At 45.1% G+C, this 19,914-nt stretch overlaps 2 protein-coding genes across 2 annotated transcripts; both read left to right on the top strand.

Annotated features, from left to right (window-relative positions):
• The first annotated feature begins 2,755 nt into the window (after positions 1 to 2,755).
• LOC132228796 (alpha-defensin 1-like) lies at positions 2,756 to 3,611 on the top strand. The gene is made up of 2 exons (XM_059685856.1): positions 2,756 to 2,972; positions 3,373 to 3,611. The coding sequence occupies exons 1-2, from the start codon at positions 2,756 to 2,758 to the stop codon at positions 3,486 to 3,488; spliced, it is 333 nt and encodes a 110-aa protein (XP_059541839.1). The 3' UTR covers positions 3,489 to 3,611.
• Positions 3,612 to 17,706: 14,095 nt separating this feature from the next.
• LOC132228795 (alpha-defensin 1-like) lies at positions 17,707 to 18,586 on the top strand. Its single transcript, XM_059685855.1, has 2 exons — positions 17,707 to 17,953; positions 18,333 to 18,586. The coding sequence occupies exons 1-2, from the start codon at positions 17,737 to 17,739 to the stop codon at positions 18,464 to 18,466; spliced, it is 351 nt and encodes a 116-aa protein (XP_059541838.1). The 5' UTR covers positions 17,707 to 17,736; the 3' UTR covers positions 18,467 to 18,586.
• The last annotated feature ends 1,328 nt before the right edge of the window (positions 18,587 to 19,914 follow it).

The raw sequence follows: 19,914 nt of genomic DNA, 5'->3' as shown, positions 1-19,914 counted from the left end.
TTACTTACTAATGGTTAGTAAATAACTTCTAAAGCTGAATGCATCGCCACGATCCCAGCATTACTCGCCAGTTACTCCGGCCTGAGGCTCCTTCCCTCCCCTCCTTCAGCACGGACTCCAGCCCGAGGCCCCTGCCCTCTCCTCCTTCTGCCCGGCCCGGTGCAGATGCTGGGCATTCCTTGAAGTGGACTCTGGCCAGACGCCCCTCCCCTCCCCTCTTTCCATACAGCCAGGCCAGACACTGGATTTGCATTGCTGGGGCAATGCCGCCAGCATCCCGCTATGGCCACTATGGGTGCCATCTTTGTTGTAGAGTAAAGGTTACCAAAAATCCCGGGGACCCACGGGTACAGCCACCATCGCCTCCTGGGGTGCTTGACACCTGCATATGCAAATTAACCGCCATATTTTTTGGATAATTTGCACAGTCACTTGGATGGGCTGGTGGGCGTGGATGGTGGGTGTGGCTTCAGCGTAGTAGAGGGATGGCTAATTTGCATGTTATCTTTTATTATATAGGATATCCTATCTAATAATAGACAAAGTTACAAATTGACCATACCTTCGCTACACCCACCATCAGCTAAGCAGAGTGATATGCAAATTAACCACCAACAAAGATTATGGCTAATTTGCATATGTAGGCACCAAGTGATGGAGCAAGGTCCACCGGCCACAGGAAGGAGCAGCAAGCTAAGACCGCCGCTCTGGCCCCGTGCGGGGAAGAGCAAAGGCCTGGGTTCCAGGAACCAGAGGAAACCAGTGCCAGCAGCCAGGGGAAGGGGCCCCTGAGGGGGCCCAGACTGTGTGAGGGAACAGGCCAGGCTGAGGGACCGACCCGAGTGCACAAATTTTTGTGCACCAGGCCTCTAGTATATATATAAAAGCCTAACCAGAAGGAGAGGCAGGATCCAAAAGAAAAAGGGAAAGGCCTACTGGGCACCAATGAATGTGTCACCTGAGGAGGATGCTCATCTCCCTGCTGTTGTTGCTATTGTAAGAGAAAGCTGGGCCTCCCTGCTGAAGGAGATTTAAAATTCCTCTTTGAGACAGGGGTAGCGCCTCCCAAACCTAAATGCCAATGTTACTTTTTAATTTATTCTGCATTTCCCAGACAGCAGCTTCCTCAGCAAATTTATCCCCCTGTTTGATGTGCTACCCAAAGCCCCCTCAGGATTAGATCAGGAGATGATACTCTAGTGTCTCCAGTCTCTGGTTTCACTACAATTCTCCCTGCACTACTAGGCATACCCCTCACTAAACACTTGTTTGTCTGCACAACAGATCTCATTTTGAAGCCCATCAGCAAGACTGGCTCTTGAAATATGAAGGAATCTACCAGCTTCGCTTGCTCAGCATGCCATCCTCTAGACACCATCGATGCTGCCTTCCAAAGACAGCAACCCTCCTCCCTCACGTAAAGGCTTCCCTCCATTCTTGACCCCCCTTTTCTTTTAGTAGATTGTAAGAATGTCTGGACCCAGGAATAGGTAAGATTATGCACTTTTACAACAAGAAGAAGCTATAGAAGATGAAACCTTCCTTATTTACCATTGTAAGATGACAAGAGTCCAGATATATAAAGGGGGCAGTTGTTCCTATAGACAGCCAGTTCGAGCCCTGAGGTGTCTCCCCCATTGGCCAAGATGATGCAGGGGGAGATTTTTACACTTAGTGCTCAAATGCTAGTGAGATAATTGGATAGGAAATAACACCCTCCCCTCTCTATCGCTATAAGAAGGAAGGCTTCAGCAGGGAGGGGAGATGGGTTTTGAGGTGGGAGTCCAGCATTCGCCCAGGTAACACAGCACCTGAATAAACCACTTTCTTTTTGAACCAGCACCTGCCTCACAACTTTGACTTTTGATGCCACAGTCAGCTGAAGTGCCATTTTTTGTTTGGTTACAGTTCCCGCAGAAAGGATGGAAGACTGATTCTGGAAGGGGAGGCTGCTGTTTCACTCATCTCTCTTCTAGTTAAGAATTTTATTCTTTGTGCAAGAATAAATATTTATTCATTTTAAAAGGTCAGAAAATTTAGAGGAGAGCCACAGGAACTTCTTTGTGTTCGCTATTTCCACAAAAATGTCACAAGTAACTGGTAAACAGTCCATGCAATAGATATAGATCTCACTGACGTCCTGACATAAATTTGTGCTTCGATTTGACTCTGACCAACTCCTTCCCTCATGTCCCACTGCCCTCCCTCCACCTGACCCTGAGTCACTGTCCTCTCCACCACAGGAGCCTACCCCCCAGGACCTGACAAGCTCCCCCACAGGGAGTGATGCCCTGAACCTGCAGGATGGACCCTCCACTCCCTCGGGGAAGGGCTGGTCCCAGGGCCAGGGACTCAGAGGTGAGCAGGGTCCACATCAGAAAGAAGAGGCCTCTGGTCCCTGACTTACTCGATGAGAGCACAGTTCCCTGTTCTTTGAACATCAGAAGGTAAGTGTAGAAGCAGATGGGAAATAGACAACATGCCCGGTGCTTATCATCATTATCATCTTGAAACAAGTGTGGACACACAGCACACGGACACATGCTATGCTGGAGGGGCAGGAACAGGATCATTAAAGGGGCTTTGAGGGTGACGGCAGCCTTGGCCCCAGGCCAGCCAAAGGCACAGCTTCTCTCCTGTGCCGTGTGTCTCTTAACCTCCTCCCTTCTGACCTATAAGTACAGGCTGACTGTGCCCTGAACACCACTCTCTCTTGTCCTCTCACCTGACACTCAGCTCCAGGTGACTCTCAGCCATGAGGTCCCTCACACTCCTGGCTGCCCTTCTCCTCTTGGCCCTCCAGGCCCAGGCTCAGACCGTCAAAGAGACAGATGACCAGCTTCCCGCCCAGGACCAGCCTGAAGCCAAGGACCAGGGTGAGCTTTGGTCTGAGGACGAGGACCAGGCTGAGGATGGTGAGCAGGACGTGGCCATCTCCTTCACAGGAGCGGAACGCCTCGCTCGAGCTGCAGGTGAGACACCAGCCTGCTGGGGTCTGTGCAATTAGGGTCTGTGGCCCATTAGGGGGGCTTGTTAGAAGGGGTAAGGAGTCTGGGCTTAAAATTGGCTGTGAGGATGAGGGGGGTGAGGAGTAGGTACCCCGTGTTGGAGAGGAAGTTTGTGGAGCAAGGGGAAGGAAATCAGCATGTCCATCATTGACTAGGATCAGAGAAAACTGATGATCCTGCATGACCACACAGAGCCAGTAAAATTCCTTGTGATTATGACTAACACTTGAATCCTTTCAGCCTGACCTGGAGGTTTTGTCTATGGTGAGTAGACATGTTGTCTCTCAGAAGATCTCCATGAGGGCAGCTGTGCCTCTTCTCCCACTCCCCTTCCCTACTGTAGCTGACCCTCTTCCCACCACAGGCTTTGAGATCAAAAGCAACTGCAAATGCCGACGCACACGCTTCTGTAAGTTCCGTGAGCGCCACAGTGGAGGCTGCATGATCCTCGGCCATTCATACAGGCTTTGCTGTAAATGAGCTTCGTGGACTGAGACTCCAGTAATTACGAGATTTCACTGAAGACCTGGACCATGGTTTAATCTTTGTATCTATACCTTTTCTTCTTTCTCTCTTCATAATAAACTTTAAGCATTAAACTCACTGTTTGGCTTATTTTCTTTCCATAAGACTCATGTGTGTTGTTACCTTGTGTAGAGAATTCTGTCCTGGTTGTTCTATAGTATGTTAACTGGCCTTTCCATTTCAGTGATGCACAGCTTGAGCATCACACAGTGACAACAAACCAGCAAAAATGAGCATAATTCTTTTTTTTTTTTAAAAAAAAAAAAAATAGGTATAAGTTTATTCATTCACACCAGACGGCTATTGTTGTATTGGCTGTTGCCATTGTTTTTGACAATCTTTTTTTATTATTATTTATTTATTTTTTTAATCTTTATTGTTCAGATTATTACATTTGTTCCTCTTCCCCCCCCCCATAACTCCCCTCCTTTCAGTTCCCGCCCCACCCTCCGCCCTCACTCCCCACCCACTGTCCTCTTCCATAGGTGCACGATTTTTGTCCAGTCTCTTCCCGAATCTACCACACCCCTTTCCCCCCCCAAGAATAGTCAGTCCATTCCCTTTCTATGTTCCTGATTCTATTATAATCACCAGTTCATTCTGTTCATCAGATTATTTATTCACTTGATTCTTAGATTCACTTGTTGATAGATGCATATTTGTTGTTCATAATTTGTATCTTTACCTTTTTCTTCCTCTTCCTCTTCTTAAAGGATACCTTTCAGCATTTCATATAATCCTGGTTTGGTGGTGATGAACTCCTTTAGCTTTTCCTTATCTGTGAAGCTCTTTATCTGACCTTCAATTCTGAATGATAGCTTTGCTGGATAAAGTAATCGTGGTTGTAGATTCTTGGTATTCATCACTTTGAATATTTCTTGCCATTCCCTTCTGGCCTGCAAAGTTTCTGTTGAGAAATCAGCTGACAGTCGTATGGGTATTCCCTTGTAGGTAACTGGGTTTCTTTCTCTTGCTGCTTTTAAGATTCTCTCTTTGTCTTTTGCTCTTGGCATTTTAATTATGATGTGTCTTGGTGTGGTCCTCTTTGGATTCCTTTTGTTTGGGGTTCTCCGCGCTTCTTGGACCTGTAAGTCCATTTCTTTCACCAGGTGGGGGAAGTTTTCTGTCATTATTTCTTCAAATAGGTTTTCAATATCTTGCTCTCTCTCATCTTCTGGCACCCCTATAATTCTGATGTTGGTACGCTTGAAGCTGTCCCAGAGGCTCCTTACACTATCCTCGCATTTTTGGATTCTTTTTTCATTTTGCTTTTCCAGTTGGGTGTTTTTTGCTTCCTCGCATTTCAAATCATTGACTTGATTCTTGCGCTCCTCTGGTCTGCTGTCGGGAGTCTGTATAATATTCGTTATTTCAGTCCGTGTATGCTTAATTTCTAGTTGGTTCCCCAGTATAAGATCGAGGGTCTCATTAGATTTCTTGAGGATCTCACTACATTTATCGGCGGTCTCACCAGTCTTTTCGAGGGCCTTACTAAGTTTATCGGCAGCTTCTAGACAGTTCTCAAGAGACCTTAAAAGTGTGGTTCTGAACTCAATATCCTCCATTGACAGTTTTGTCCTGTTTCTTTGTCTCCGCATTTTTTATGCTTTCTTGGTACACCCCCTAGTGGTCTTTGTGTGCAGTCTTGTTGCCTTTAAGCCTTGATTGATGTCGGCAATACCGGGGGTGATTTGACCTCCAGGCTAACTGGCTATGAGAGTCCGCTGGGTCTGCAGTGGGAGGGCTTCTGTGCTGGATCTCTAAGGCGGTGCTAATCTAGCCTTTGCCTGAGGCTATCCGGCAAATGGTTCTGCGCAGGGCTTGGGCGGGGCGGGTCCCAGGGGATCTACAGGGCGGGCAGGAGCGAGCAGTTATGGCTGCTCTCAGTTCCTTCCCCAGGGGCTCTGCCTCTCAGAGTCCCAGCAATGGCTGCAAACCTCTGAGAGAAAGCTGCCTTCGAGTTCCGACCGAAGCCAGACAGTCCCGCTTCTCCCGTTTGAGTCTTGCTCCCCAGAGACTCGCCCAGATCTGGAGCTCAGAGTCTGAAACTCCCTCCCGATTGAAAACAACAACCGCGCCCTCCGCCACCAGCCCGCTCCGCGTTCGCACTCCGCACCTGAGTATTTCACTTCAGCACTGCGCCTCCTCTGAGTCTGGGTATGATATTCACTTTCCTCCTAGTTGTAGAATTTCCACTCAGCCAGCCTTCCTGTGGTTTTGGATGATGTCCGTTCTGTCCTTTAGTTATATCTCTGAAGTGGTTGTTCGAGGCAGCGATCTCCGGCGTTAACCTACGCCGCCATCTTGGTTTCTCCTCCATAATTCTTAATTAAGACAATTTCAACCTACAAAATCAATATTATTCATAATGAAACTCAAAAGAAGGAAGTTTTTATGGAATATTTAGAAGGTGCTGTTATTATGGTTTTGGGTTTCTACTTTTGAGCCATGAGGGTTGTTCTGTTTCAACTCCTGAAGAGAGCCCACAAGGCCCAAATTTCAAGATTGGTCCACATATAGCTATGATCCAATGACTAAGGAGGAATTGGTTTTCCATTGTAACACTGCTTGGCCTATGTATACTTTATTCTATGGGAAAAAATGGCCCCTAAATGGTTCCCTAAATGACTACTCCATCATACAGTTAGAATTGTTTGCCAGGAAAATGGGATGGTATCCCCTATGTCTGGGCTCCATGTCTTCACACAGTAAGGATTTGGCTAAGAAAGGGAGAAACCTAATGGTGCAGAGAAGGAATTGGCTTCAAAACCGCTCCCTGGTAGTGAGACACAGGAAAAAAAGGGAATTGAGGAGATGGGGACTCAGGATCTGCAGCAGAAGGATCTCCCCTGCCACTACCCCAGCTGCTAGATACCCCTGAGATGGGGCCCAGAAAAATGGTCTCCCCTCAAGACCTGGCAGGGCACCCAATTTGGCCAGGGAACATTCCTATCCAGAGCAGGACAATTCCGTTTGCGGCCCATTCCCTGGAAATGGAATACCCCAGGAAGGCCAGCCCGCTGGTTACTATTGGGCCCATATTCCATTTTCCACGTCAGATTCATTGTATTGGAAGCTTTCCAAACCCTCATATAGGGAGGATCCTCAGAACATGGCAGATCTTATCACCTCCAATATTGCCAAGCACCATTCAAACTGGGCAGACATACAGGCTCTCCTTAACATCCTGCTAATGGCAGATGAAAGGCAGCTAGTTATAAATAAGGCTAATGAAGAGCCTCATTGCCTCCATCAAGACAATCCTAATGGGACCCCCAACTTAGTTGGGGAAATACCCTTGGCAGAGCCCAACTTGGACCCAACTTGGGGACCTTGCCTTCCTAGAATATTGCAAAAAGCGCATATAGGAAAGGCTTAAGAAAAAGGTACCTAAACAAAAGAGCCTGAATATGATACAGGTCATTCAACAGAGATCCTTCTGAATTTTTAAAAAGGCTGTTAGACCTATTGAAAGCACACTGATGCTGACCCATGGGTATCAGAAGATATCAGGATGGTAAACATGAAAATTTTAAAAAAAAATTAAATTTATTTGAGAGAGAGAGGATGGGAGAGCAAGAGAGAGAAACATCAATTAGAGAGGGAAACATTGATTGGCTGCCTCCCACATGTCCCTACTGGGGATTGAGCCCGCAATTCAGTCATGTGCCCTGACTGGTAATTGGACCAACAACCTTTTGGTGCATGGGATGACCCCCAACCAACTGAGCCACACCAGCCAGGGCAGTAAACACGATTTTTATTGGGCAAAGTGCTCTAGATATCAGAAGGAAGTGCAAACATTTAGACAGGGTGTTAGGCATGAATCTCTCCCAGCTGGTGGACAGAGCCTTTGACATTTACCATGCCTATAAACAAGGACATTAAAGGCCACCATTTTCTTATAAATAGTGCAGGAAACCAGGAGGAGAGGTGGGATCTGAAATGAAAGGGAAAGATTCACTAGGCGCTAACCTATGTACCTCTTAAGAGAAAGGCCATTGGAGAAAGGACTGCCTAGAACCCCAGAAGAAAAATAAAGAGGATAGAAAACCTCACAAGAAACGTTAGAACGGAATGATGAATCTGATTATGAATGAGGAGGCCTAGGAGTTCCCATATACACCCTCTGACCTATTACCATTTCCCCATAAGAGCCCTGGGTACAATGGGAGGAGAAACCAAGATGGCAGCATAGGTAAACACCGGAATTTGCTGCCTCAAACAACCACTTCAAAAATACAACTAAAAGATAGAACGGACATCATCCAGAACCATAGGAAGGCTGGCTGAGTGGAAATTCTACAACTAGAAGGAAAGAGAAAAGCATACTGAGACTCAGATGAGGCGCAGTACAGAAGTAAAATACTAAGGTGCGGAGGTGCATGCAGAGCGGGCTGGAGGCTGAGGGCACGATTGTCGTTTTCAATCAGGAGGGAGTCTCAGGCTCTGAGCTCCAGTTCCAGGCAAGTCTCTAGGGACCCAGACTCATAAGGGAGAAGCAGGACTGTCTAGCATCGGTTGGAACTCGAGGGCAGCTTTCTCTCCGAGGGGCTTGCAGTGATTACTGGGACACTGAGAAGCAGAGCCTCTGAGGGAAAGACTGAGAGCAGCCATAACTGCTAGCCCCGCCCTGTTGATCCCGTGGGACCGGCCCCGCCCAAGCCCTGCAGGGAGGCTTTTGCTGGATAGCCTCAGGCAAAGGCTAGATTAGCACCTCCCTAGAGATCCAGGAGCCAGGAAACCCAGAGGTCAGAGTGGGACCATCAAGTTTTCAGCTCCGTGGAACCATAAAGGACACACTCAGGGGGCAGACTCAGTGAGCACCAAAGCCCCATTGAAGCAAGTCTTGCCCCAGAGGGGTGTCTCCAGCACAGAAGTTCTCCCACTGCAGACACAGCTGATTCTCACAGCCAATTGGCCTGGAGGTCAATTCCTCCCAGTGGTAACTACAACAATCAGGGCTTAACTACAACAAGATTGTGCACAAAGCCCACAAGGGGGTGCACCAAGAGTGTCCTCTTCAGGTAATTGGGGAGGCTGAACCACTGGGCCCTAGAAGACACTCAGCACAGAAATCCACTCTATCAACACAGGGAAGCATAAAAAATGCGGAGACAAAGAAACAGGACACAAATGACAGAAGTGGAGGACAGCAAACTATTGGATGTAGAGTTTAAAACCACACTTTTAAGGTTTTTCAAGAACTTTCCAGAAACTTCCGACAAATTTAGTAAGACCCTCAAAAAGACGGGTGAGACCACCGATAAATGTAGTGAGAGCCTCAAGAAATCTAGTGAGACCATCGAGGGTATGAAAAAGGACCAACTAGAAATTAAGCATACACTGACTGAAATAAAGGATATTATGCAGAGTTCCAACAGCAGACCAGAGGAGTGCAAGAATCAAGTCAAAGATTTGAAATGCGAAGAAGCAAAAAACACCCAACCGGAAAAGCAAAATGAAAAAAGAATCTGAAAATATGAAGATAGTGTAAGGAGCCTCTGGGACAGCTTCAACCGTACCAACATCCAAATTATAGGGGTGCCAGAAGAAGAGAGAGAGCAAGATATTGAAAACCTATTTGAAGAAATAATGACAGAAAACTTCCCCTACCTGGTGAAAGAAATAGACTTACAAGTCCAGGAAGCACAGAGAACCCCAAACAAAAGGAATCCAAAGAGGACCACACCAAGACACATCATAATTAAAATGCCAAGAGCAAAAGACAAAGAGAGAATCTTAAAAGCAGCAAGAGAAAGAAACTCAGTTACCTACAAGGGAATACCCATACGACTGTCAGCTGATTTCTCAACAGAAACTTTGCAGGCCAGAAGGGAGTGGCAAGAAATATTCAAAGTGATGTATACCAAGAACCTACAACCAAGATTACTTTATCCAGCAAAGCTATCATTCAGAATTGAAGGTAGATAAAGAGCTTCACAGATAAGAAAAAGCTAAAGGAGTTTATCACCACCCAACCAGTATTATATGAAATGCTGAAAGGTATCCTTTAAGAAGAGGAAGAAGAAGAAAAAGGTAAAGATACAAATTATGAACAACAAATACACATCTATCAACAAGTGAATCTGAAAATCAAGTGAATAATCTAAGGAACAGAATGAATTGGGGATTATAATAGAAACAGGGGCATAGAAAGGGAATAGACCTGCTATTCTTGGGGGGGAAAGGGGTGAGGGGGATGCGGGAAGAGACTGGACAAAAATCGTGCACCTATGGATGAGGACAGTGGATGGGGAGTGAGGGAGGAGGGTGGGGTGGGAACTGTGTGGAGGGGAGATCAGGCCTAAGCTGGCAGTCAGACATCCCTCTGGCAGCCTTGGGGGATGTCTGACTAACACCATTGACACTGTGCTGGCCAGCCATGAGCCGGCTTCTGGCTGAGCAGCACTCCCACTGTGGAAGGGCACTGACCATCATGGGGCAGCTCCTGCATTGAGCGTCTGCCTCCTGGTGGTCAGTGCGCATCACAGCGACCGGTCCTTCCCAGTGGTTCTGCCATTAGGGTAAATTTGCATATTACCCTTTAATTATATAGACTAGGGACCACTGGAATGTAGTTAGCAAAATCCTAAATGTAAGAACTCTGAAGGGCAAATGACCCAGTTCTTTCAACAGAGAGAGAAAGAGAGAGAGGGAACAACCTGCAGATTGAAAGAGATGTAAGAAGCACATCAGTCAACTTTGATGTACAATTTCATCTGAGCCCCAAATCAAACTGAAAAATTCAGTCAATTGGGAAAATTTGAACAATGAGTGGATATTTGAAGATATTAAGGAATATTATTGCTAATTTGGGGGAATGTGGGAAAATTATGTAATTTTATTGACAATAATTATAATAAAACTTCACATATTTTAACTAAAAAAAAAAAAAAGAGCCCTGGGTACAATGGACAGTGCGGAACAAGGTCATTGACTTCCTTGTAGATATGGGAACTACATAATCACTGCTAAATACAAAACTGAACAACACAAGTTCAGCTGTGGTGACAGTTACTGGAGTGACCAGATAATTACAGAAACAGGCATTCCTTCAACCTCTGGCATGCCAGCTTGGGGATCAAAAACTTACCCATAGTTTTCTCTAGTGCCAGACTGCCCCGTCCCATTGTTGGGTGGAGATTTCTTTTGTAAATTGCATGCACAAATAACTTGTTCCCCTGAGAAGCAGAAATTATGTTTAGGAGTCTTGCTGGAACTGGGTCTCCAGCTCCAGGTGCTCCTGAATTGACCTGGAAGTGAACTCTTCTTACCCAAGAGTTATGAGCATATCGACTGAACCCTTTAGGCCCACAAAACCCTATGTAGGGAGGTTAACATCCAACCCGTAAAAATTAACCTGAAAGAAGAGACACAGATCCCAAGGAACAAAAAATACCTCCTTTAAAAATGAGCTTTGGATGGAATTCATATCTTTACTACAGAAATTCTTAAAATCAGGATTAATTCAGCTATGCCAGTCTCCCTATAGCACCCCCATTTTGCCAGTCAAAAAGCCTCAAAGACCATCATTCACTTGAAATCTCCCAGAATATAGGATAGGCTCTGCAGATTCAATGGAAACATCTTGGAGACCCCAATCTATGGGGAAGATTGAATAAAGATTACCCTGACAAAAATATGCCAGGAAACACATTTGAAATGGGACCAGTAACTGCCTCTTCCCTTGCTTCAGATTAGGGTAGGACCTTGAAGCAGGCTTACATTCAGCCCTTTTGAAATAGTTTATTGAAGACCCTGCCAAGTTTCTATTTTAGGAACACCACCTTTAGATTTAGAAACTGAATGTAAAATCAAATACTATGTACAACATTTAGGGCAAACACTAACAATTGTACGAAAGTTTGCTCATTGCAGGTCCATCTACCCGATTGACTCCCGTTCCAGGCAAGAGACCAAGTCTTATTTTTTCAAATATATTTTTATTGATTTCAGAGTGGAAGGGAGAGGGAGAAAGAGATAGAAACATCAATGATGACAGAGAATCATTGACTGGCTGCCTCCTGCATACCCCCTACTGGGGATCGAGCCTACAACCCAGGCATGTGCCCTTGACTGGAATGGAACCCAGGAAACTTTAGTCGGCAGCCTGACGCTCTATCTACTGAGCCAAACAAGCTAGGGCAACCAAGTCTTATTAAACACCCAGAAGGATCACAGTCCTAAATGGCAGTTAGCTGAGCAATGGACCAGTCCCTAGGACAACATGCTGATAACACACTCTTCCTCTAAAGCTCGTGGGAAGCAATCCCATTTAAAGCATTGCTGACTGAGGAGGACTTGGCTCTGGCTGCTGCAAGGGAAAGCTGGACCTGCATTCCTCAAGGATATTTAAAATTCCTCTCTCAGAAAGGGACAGCACTTCCCAAAGCTAAGTGACAATATTGCTTTTTATTTTCTTCTGCATTTCCCAGACAGTGGCTTACTCAGAAATTTATCCCACTGTTGGGTGTGCCATCCAAAGCCCAGTTCAGGATTAAATCATGAGAATCCTGTAGTCTCTGAAGTTTCTGATTTCACTACAATTCTCCCGGCACTACTAGGCATACCCCTCACTAAACACTTGTTTGTCTGCACAATAGGTCTCATTTTGAAGCCCATCAGCAACACCTGCTCTTGAAATATGAATCTACCAGCTTCACTTGTTCACAGTGCCATTCTCTAGACACCTATGCCACCTTCCAAAGACAGCAACCCTCCTACCTCAAGTAAAGGCTTCCCTCCATTCTTGACCCCCTCTTCTTTTAAAAGACAGTAAGAATTTCTGGATCCAGGGATAGATAAGAATTCACCCTTTGACAGCAGGAAGAAACTACACAAGATGAGACCTTCATCCATTTATCCTTATAAGATGACAAGGGTCCAGAGTTTTGAAGGGACATAGTCAACCAGAGCACCAGGGAATCTCCCCAGTTGGCCTAGATGGTGCAAGGGGAGGTTCTTACACTGAGTGTGCCAAAAGATAGAGAGATAAATGGATAGGGCCTAAACACACTGAAAGCTGAAAGTACAGAACCCCAGCACGCCAAGAGCTGGCAAGATATTTATATAGAAAACATGTCCTCCCCTCTTTAACTCTATAAAAACTGCTGGCTTGAGCAGGAAGGAGATGTGATCTTTAAGAGGGGAGTCACCATTCTCCAAGGTCACTAGGCACCTGAATAAACCTCTTTCCTTTGTACAAGCACCTGCCTCAGGAGTTTGGCTTTCATTGCCACAAGGCAGCAAAACCTCTTTTTTTTATTATTAAGTTACAGTTCCTGCAGAAAGGATAAAAAACTGTTATTTTGCACTCATCTCTCTTGTACCTTCTGAATTTAATCCTTTGTGTAAGAATTAACATTTTTTATTTTAAAAGATCAGAACATTTTGAGGAGAGCACAGAAACTTCACTGTGCTTACTGTTTCTCAAAAAAGATACAAGATATAATAAGAAAACCTGAACAGAACACTCACAACTGATGGAATCAAAGCAGTAATTTCAAAAACCTCCCAGCATACAAAGCCCAGGTACAGATGGCTTCACGGGCAAATTTTATCAAACTTTTACAGAAGAATTAACACTTATCCTCTTCAAACTATTCCAAAAAATTCAAAAGGAGGGAAGACTTCCAAGCTTTTCTTTTTTATGAGACTAGCATTATCCGCATTTCAAAACAATATCTAGACACTATAAAGAAAGAAAATTAAAGGCCAATATCTCTGATGAACAAAGATGCTAAATTCTCCACACAATATTAGCAAAAGGGATCCAGCAATATATTTAAAAACTCATACACCACGATCGAGTAGGATTTATTCCGGGCATGCAAGGTTGGTACAAAATTCGCAAACCAATAAATATGATATGTCACATAAATAAACGAAAGATAAAAATTAAGTGATCATATCATAGAAGCAGAAAAAGCATTTGATAAAATCCAGCACCCATTTATGATGTGCAGAAATACACCTATGCCCACGTGGTCAATAAAAGCTCTCATCCAAGTGAAAAGAGAGGGATCAAACCTCAATATAATGAAGACCATGAGTGACAAACCCACAGCCAACATCATACTCAATGGGCAAAAACTAAAAATGTTACCCTTAACATCAGGAACAAGACAGGGATTTCTGAATTCACCACTCTTTTTCAACATAATATTGGAAGTCTTGCCACATCAATCAGACAAGAAGAAAACATAAAAGGCATCCAAATTGGAAAGGAGGAAATAAAATGGAATTATTTGCAGATGATATATTGCACTTAGAAAACCCTAAACACTCCAACAAAGAACTAATAGATTTAATCAATGAATTCGGCAATGTAGCAGGATACAACATTCATATTCAGAAATCAGTGGCATTTTATACACCAATAATGAACTATCTGAAAGAGAAACTAAGAAAACAATCCCATTTACTATTGCCAAAAATAAATACATAAATAAAGTACCTAGGAATAAATTTAACCAAGGTAGTAAAAGACCTCTACTTGAAAAACTATAGGACACTGAAGAAATAAAAATGAGGATGATACAAATCAGTGGAAGCATATACCGTGTTCATGGGTTGGAAAAATTAATATCATTAAAAGATGGATACTACCCAATGAAATCTATAGAGTCAATGAAAGTCCTATTAAAATACCAATAGCATAATTCACAGATCTAGAACAAATACTCCAAAAATGTCTATGGAACAAAAAGACAACCAGTTGCCTCAGCAATATCGAGAAAGAAGAACAAAGTTCGAGGTATTATGATACCTGATATCAAACTATAATGCAAGAACATTGTAATCAAAACAGACTTGACCTGACATAAGATCAGGCAATGGAACAGAACAGAGAGTGCAGAAATACACCTATGCCCACGTGGTCAATTAATATTAGACACTTTTCAGAAGAGGACATTCAGAAAGCCAAGAAACATATGAAAACATGCTCAAAGTCACTAATCATCCAAGAAATACAAATCAAAACAACAATGAGGTACCATCTCACACCTGTCAGAATGGCTAACATCAACAAATCAACAAACAACAAGTGCTGGAGAGGATCGGAGAAAAAGGAACCCTCGTGAACTGCTGGTGGGAATACAGACTGGTGCAGCCACTATGGAAGACAGTATGGAGTTTCCTCAAAAAGTTAAAAATGGAACTCCCATTTGACCCAGTGATCCCACTTCTAGGAATATATCCTAAGAAACCAGAAACACCAATCAGAAAGGATATATGTACCCCTATGTTCATAGGAGGACAATTTACCATAGCTAAGATTTGGAAACAGCCTAAGTGCCCATCAGCAGATGAATGAATTAGAAAACTGTGGTACAGCTACACGATGGAATACTATGCTGCTGTAAAAAAGAAGGAATTCTTATCATTTGCAACAGCATGGATGGAACTGGAGTACATTATGCTAAGTGAAATAAGCCAGTCAACGAAAGAAAAATACCACATGATCTCACTCATTTATTGATAATTAAGACCATTATAAACTTATGAACAAAAATAGATACAGAGGCAGAGCAACATCCAACAGACTGTCGAACTACAGAGAGAAGGCTGGGGAGCGTTGAGGGGGGGGGGGGTAAGAGATCAACCGAAGGACTTGTATGCATGCATATAAGCATAACAATGGACACAAGCCACTGGGGGGTATGGGAGGCCAGGAGAAGGTCAAGGGGAGAAAAAAAAAAGGGAGACATATATAATATTCTTTGTAATACTTTAAGCAATAAAACAAAATTAAAAAAACAAAAAAATAATAATATTTGATTTTAAAAAGAGCATACAATGGGGTAGACCATCTCTTCAATAAATGGTGTTGGGATACTTGAACAGGTACATGAAAAAACACAAAAAACCTAGACCACCAACTTATACCATACACAAGAATAAACTCAAACTGAATAAAAGACTTAAATGTAAGTCATGAAACCATAAATATCTTAGAAGAAAACATAGGCAGTAAAATCTCAGACATCTCTCATAGCAATATTTTTGCTGATATATCTCCTAGGGCGAAGGAAACAGGGAAAATAAACAAATGGGACTATATCAAACTTAAAAACTTCTAAACAGCAAAGAACCATCAACAAAAGGAAAAGGGAACCCACTGCATGGGAGAACATATTTGCAATGACACATCTGATAAAGGGTTAATTTCCACGATATATAAAGAACTTATACAACTCAACACCAGGAAGACAAACAATTAAAAATGGGCAAAGGACCCAAGTAGACACTTCTCCCAAGAGGACACACAGGTGGCCAATAGACATGAAAAAAGGCTCAATGTCACTAAAGATCAGAGAGATAAAAGTTAAAACCACAATGAGATATCACCTCACACCTGCCAGAATGGCTATCAATAAATCAACAAACAGGAAGTGCTGGTGAGGATGTGGAGAGAAGGGAACTCAGGTACACTGCTGGTGGGAATGCAGATTGGTGCAGCCACTATGGAAAACAGTATGGAGTTTCCCCCAAAAAATTAAAAATGGAACTGTCTGTCGACCCAACGACCACATTTCTAGGAATATATCCTAACAATCCAAAAATTCAAATTCAAAAGAATATGTGCACCCATATATTCATTGAAGGTGTTTTTTGTTTGTTTGTTTTTTACAATAGCCAAGATCTGTAAACAGCCCAACTGCCCATCAGGAGATGAGTGGATTAAAAAATTGTGGCACATTTACACAATGGAATGCTACGTGGCCATAACAAAGGAGGAAATCTTACTTTTTGCCACAGCATGGATGGACCTAGAGATTGTTATACTGAGTGAAATAAGCCAGTTAGAGAAAGACAAATACTATATAATTTCACTTACATGTGGACTATAATGAATAAAATAATCTGACAAATATAATAGAAACAGAAGCATGGATACATGGAACACCTGTCAGGAGGGAGGGGCGGTGTATAGATGAAAGAAGTGAAGGGATTAGCCAAAGAGTATATATGCATAACCCATGGACATAGTCACCAGTGTGGAGATGGCCACAGGGAAGAGGGTGGAGGGACCTGGGTGGAGGTGGGCAAAGTGGGGGGAGGATGAGAAAGGCGACCTCTATAATAGGGTCATCAAAAAAATAAAGGGAAGAAAAATTTGACAGATCCAAGAATAAAAATAACTGCAAATGTGAAGCAGTAATTCATTTTATTATTCAAAAATTGGCCCTCCTAGGGTTTACATTTTACTGAAACTCTGTTTATTTGCCATTCTGACCTGCAGGAGAGTCTGGGACCTCAAATGTTTTGTTAACAAAGCACATCACTGCCCAGGTGCCAGGCGGGAAGAAAGGGTGATGAAGTTGGAGAATCACTCTTTAAATTCCACTGTGCATGGGGAGCAGTTGCACTCATTCATATATTTCAGTGAGTGATGTCAGGACAACCTCTGCAGAAGACTGTAAATTAATGTCTGTTCAATGGCGTGTTCTTGATCCCACAATCTACTTCTAAACATTTATCTAAAGGACGGTCACAAGTAAACAAGATGATGTATGTAAAAAGATATTCATTGGAGTTAGGCTTATAACTTCAAACATTTGGATGCAAGTGAATTGCTAGAATTTAATGATCAATAGTAAATGTTAACTCTGACCAACTCCTTCCCTTGTGTCCTCAAGAACTCACTCCACCTGAGCCTGAGTCATTGTCCCCTCCACCACAGGAGCCTACCCCCCAGAACCTGACAAGCTCCCCCACAGGGAGTGATGCCCTGAACCTACAGGATGGACTCTCCACTCCCACGGGGAAGGGAGGGTCCCAGGGCCAGGGACTCAGAGGTGAGCAGGGCCCACATCAGAAAGCAGAGGCCTCTGGTCCCTGACTTACTCAATGAGAGCACAGTTCCTTGTTTTTTGAACATCAGAAGGTAAGTGTCCAAGCAGATGGGAAACTGAAAACATGCCCGGTGCTTATCATCGTTATCACCTTGAAACAAGTGTGGACACACAGCACACAGACACGTGCTATGCTGGAGGGGCAGGAACAGGAGCATCAAAGGGGCTTTGAGGGTGACGGTGGCCTTGGCCCCAGGCCAGCCAAAGGCACAGCTTCTCTCCTGTGCCATGTGTCTCTGATTCTCCTTCCCTTCTGACCTATAAGTATAGGCTGACTGTGCCCTGAACACCACTCTCTCCTGTCCTCTCACCTGACACTCAGCTCCAGGTGACCCTCAACCATGAGGTCCCTCACACTCCTGGCTGCCCTTCTCCTCTTGGCCCTCCAGGCCCAGGCTCAGACCCTCCAAGAGACAGCTGACCAGGTTTCCGCCCAGGACCAGCCTGAAGCCAAGGACCAGGGTGAGCTTTGGTCTGAGGACGAGGACCAGGCTGAGGATGGTGAGCAGGACGTGGCCATCTCCTTCACAGGAGCGGAACGCCTCGCTCGAGCTGCAGGTGAGACACCAGCCTGCTGGGGTCTGTGCAATTAGGGTCTGTGGCCCATTAGGGGGGCTTGTTGCAAGGGACCAGGAATCTGGGCTCTAAATTGGGTGTGAGGATGACTGGGGGTGAGGAGTAATTGCCCTGAGTTGGAGACGAAGGTTGTTGGGAAGGGGCAGGACATAAGCATGTACATCATTGACTAGGATCAGAGAAAACTGATGATCCTGCATGATCGCACAGAGCCAGTAAGATTCCTTGTGATTTATGAGAAACATGTGAATCCTTTCAGCCTGACCTGGCAGGTGTTGCCATGGTGACTAGAGAGTTCCTCTCTCAGAAGATCTCCTCCCAGTCTCCTCCCCAGTGCCTGACCCTCCTCCTCCCTCCACAGAACCTGGGAAAATAAAAATAAAACGCTGCCGCTGCAGACGCAACTGCCAAGTTAACATCTTGGGTAAGGTGCTAGAGCGTGTCAGTGGGGTGTGTAAAATCCTTGGCCGTCGACGCAAGCTGTGCTGTCAATGAGCTTTGTGGACCGAGACCTGAAGCACCTCGAGATGCCCCTGAAGACCTGGAAAAGCGTTTAGTTGTTGCACCTGTGCCTTTTCTTCTCTCACCTAAATAAACCTCAAGCATCAAACTCACCGTCTGGCTCTTTTGTGTGTTTGGTTTTATTTTGCGTTTTGCACGGCATATTCTTTCGGGTCCCTTGTGTGGAGAATTGTGTCCTTATGTCCTGGGAGACCTGCACCCTCTCCAGGTTTCACCGGCCCCTCTGCTCCACTGAGTGTGGGGGCAAGGGAGCCCTCAATCTCCTCTGAAGACCCTCAAGGAGCTGCTGTCGCTCCTCATACTTTGTTCCGGTTTCTTGTTCATCCCAAGTGCAGTCTTGGTGGCCAGTTCTCTGTGTTTGTGCTTTTCTGATGGTTGCCATGTCAGGACCCCTCTGATGCAAGTCATGACAACCCACGTCTTACTTCCAAATACAGCCTCCCACGTGTGAGTGGGCACAGGAATCACCCTAAACTCAGCCTCTGTGAGTCCACAGCTGGAAGGAGACTTCCACCTCCTCTCTGTCTGCAGCTCCAGGGTGAGCGCGCCTGTGTCCAGGCCCATCTCTGGTGTGGCCGCGTGCCCCCGGGGCTGGCTGGCGTTTTGGGGCTCGCATCGGTCTAACAGCTTCTCATTGCAGAGAGCAGGCCTTTCTGTGAATTTCATCCGAATCCCGAGGCGGGCCCAGTATGGCCAGGACCTGGGCCCACCCGAGTGCAGGACGTCTGAGTGCAGGCTCGAGGTCCCACTGGGTGGGCACATGGGTGGGCACAGCCCATTTCAAAACTGTGTGGGAAAGCAGGCTCCTCCCCATGTCAGGATGGAAGACGAGGGCCTTCCTCGGCTGCCTACCGCTGCTTCTCCTCCCCACACTCCACACTCCAGCTGCAAAGCACCCCAGACTTCTGTTTGCCACCCAGGCGATGCCTCCGCCCCGGCTCACTCCCTCCCAGAGGTGACATGCCTACTCACGCAGCCTCCTTTGCTCCCCGAGGGGCCTCTTGGGTGATGGATTCAACAAAAGTTCCTCAGTCCCTGCTCTGGGCCAGACTAGGTCCCGGGCCTTGTTCCCCTCACCCTTGAGCTTCAAGAGGAAAGCACTCTGACCTCCAGGGGCCTGGTGCCCACTGTTCAGCTGAAGATCCAGAGGAAGCATCGCTTCATTTTTCTTTTAAGTGTATTTTCACTAATGTCAGCGAGGAAGGGAGAGAAAGAGAGGTAGAAACATCAATGATGAAGACAGTCATGGATCGGCTGCCTCCTGCACACCCCACACTGGAGATCAAACCTGCAACCGGGCATGTGCCCTGACCAGGAATCAAACTGTGACCTCCTGGTTCATAGGTCGATGTTCAACCACTGAGCCACACCAGCTGGGCAGAAGCATCACCTTAAAATCAACCACAATAACAGGCTGTGTG

Source organism: Myotis daubentonii, chromosome 2, assembly GCF_963259705.1.
Source record: "Myotis daubentonii chromosome 2, mMyoDau2.1, whole genome shotgun sequence".
Classification (NCBI taxonomy): domain Eukaryota; kingdom Metazoa; phylum Chordata; class Mammalia; order Chiroptera; family Vespertilionidae; genus Myotis; species Myotis daubentonii.
Note: the sequence above shows the minus strand (reverse complement) of the source record. Positions and strands in the feature narration are given on the sequence as shown.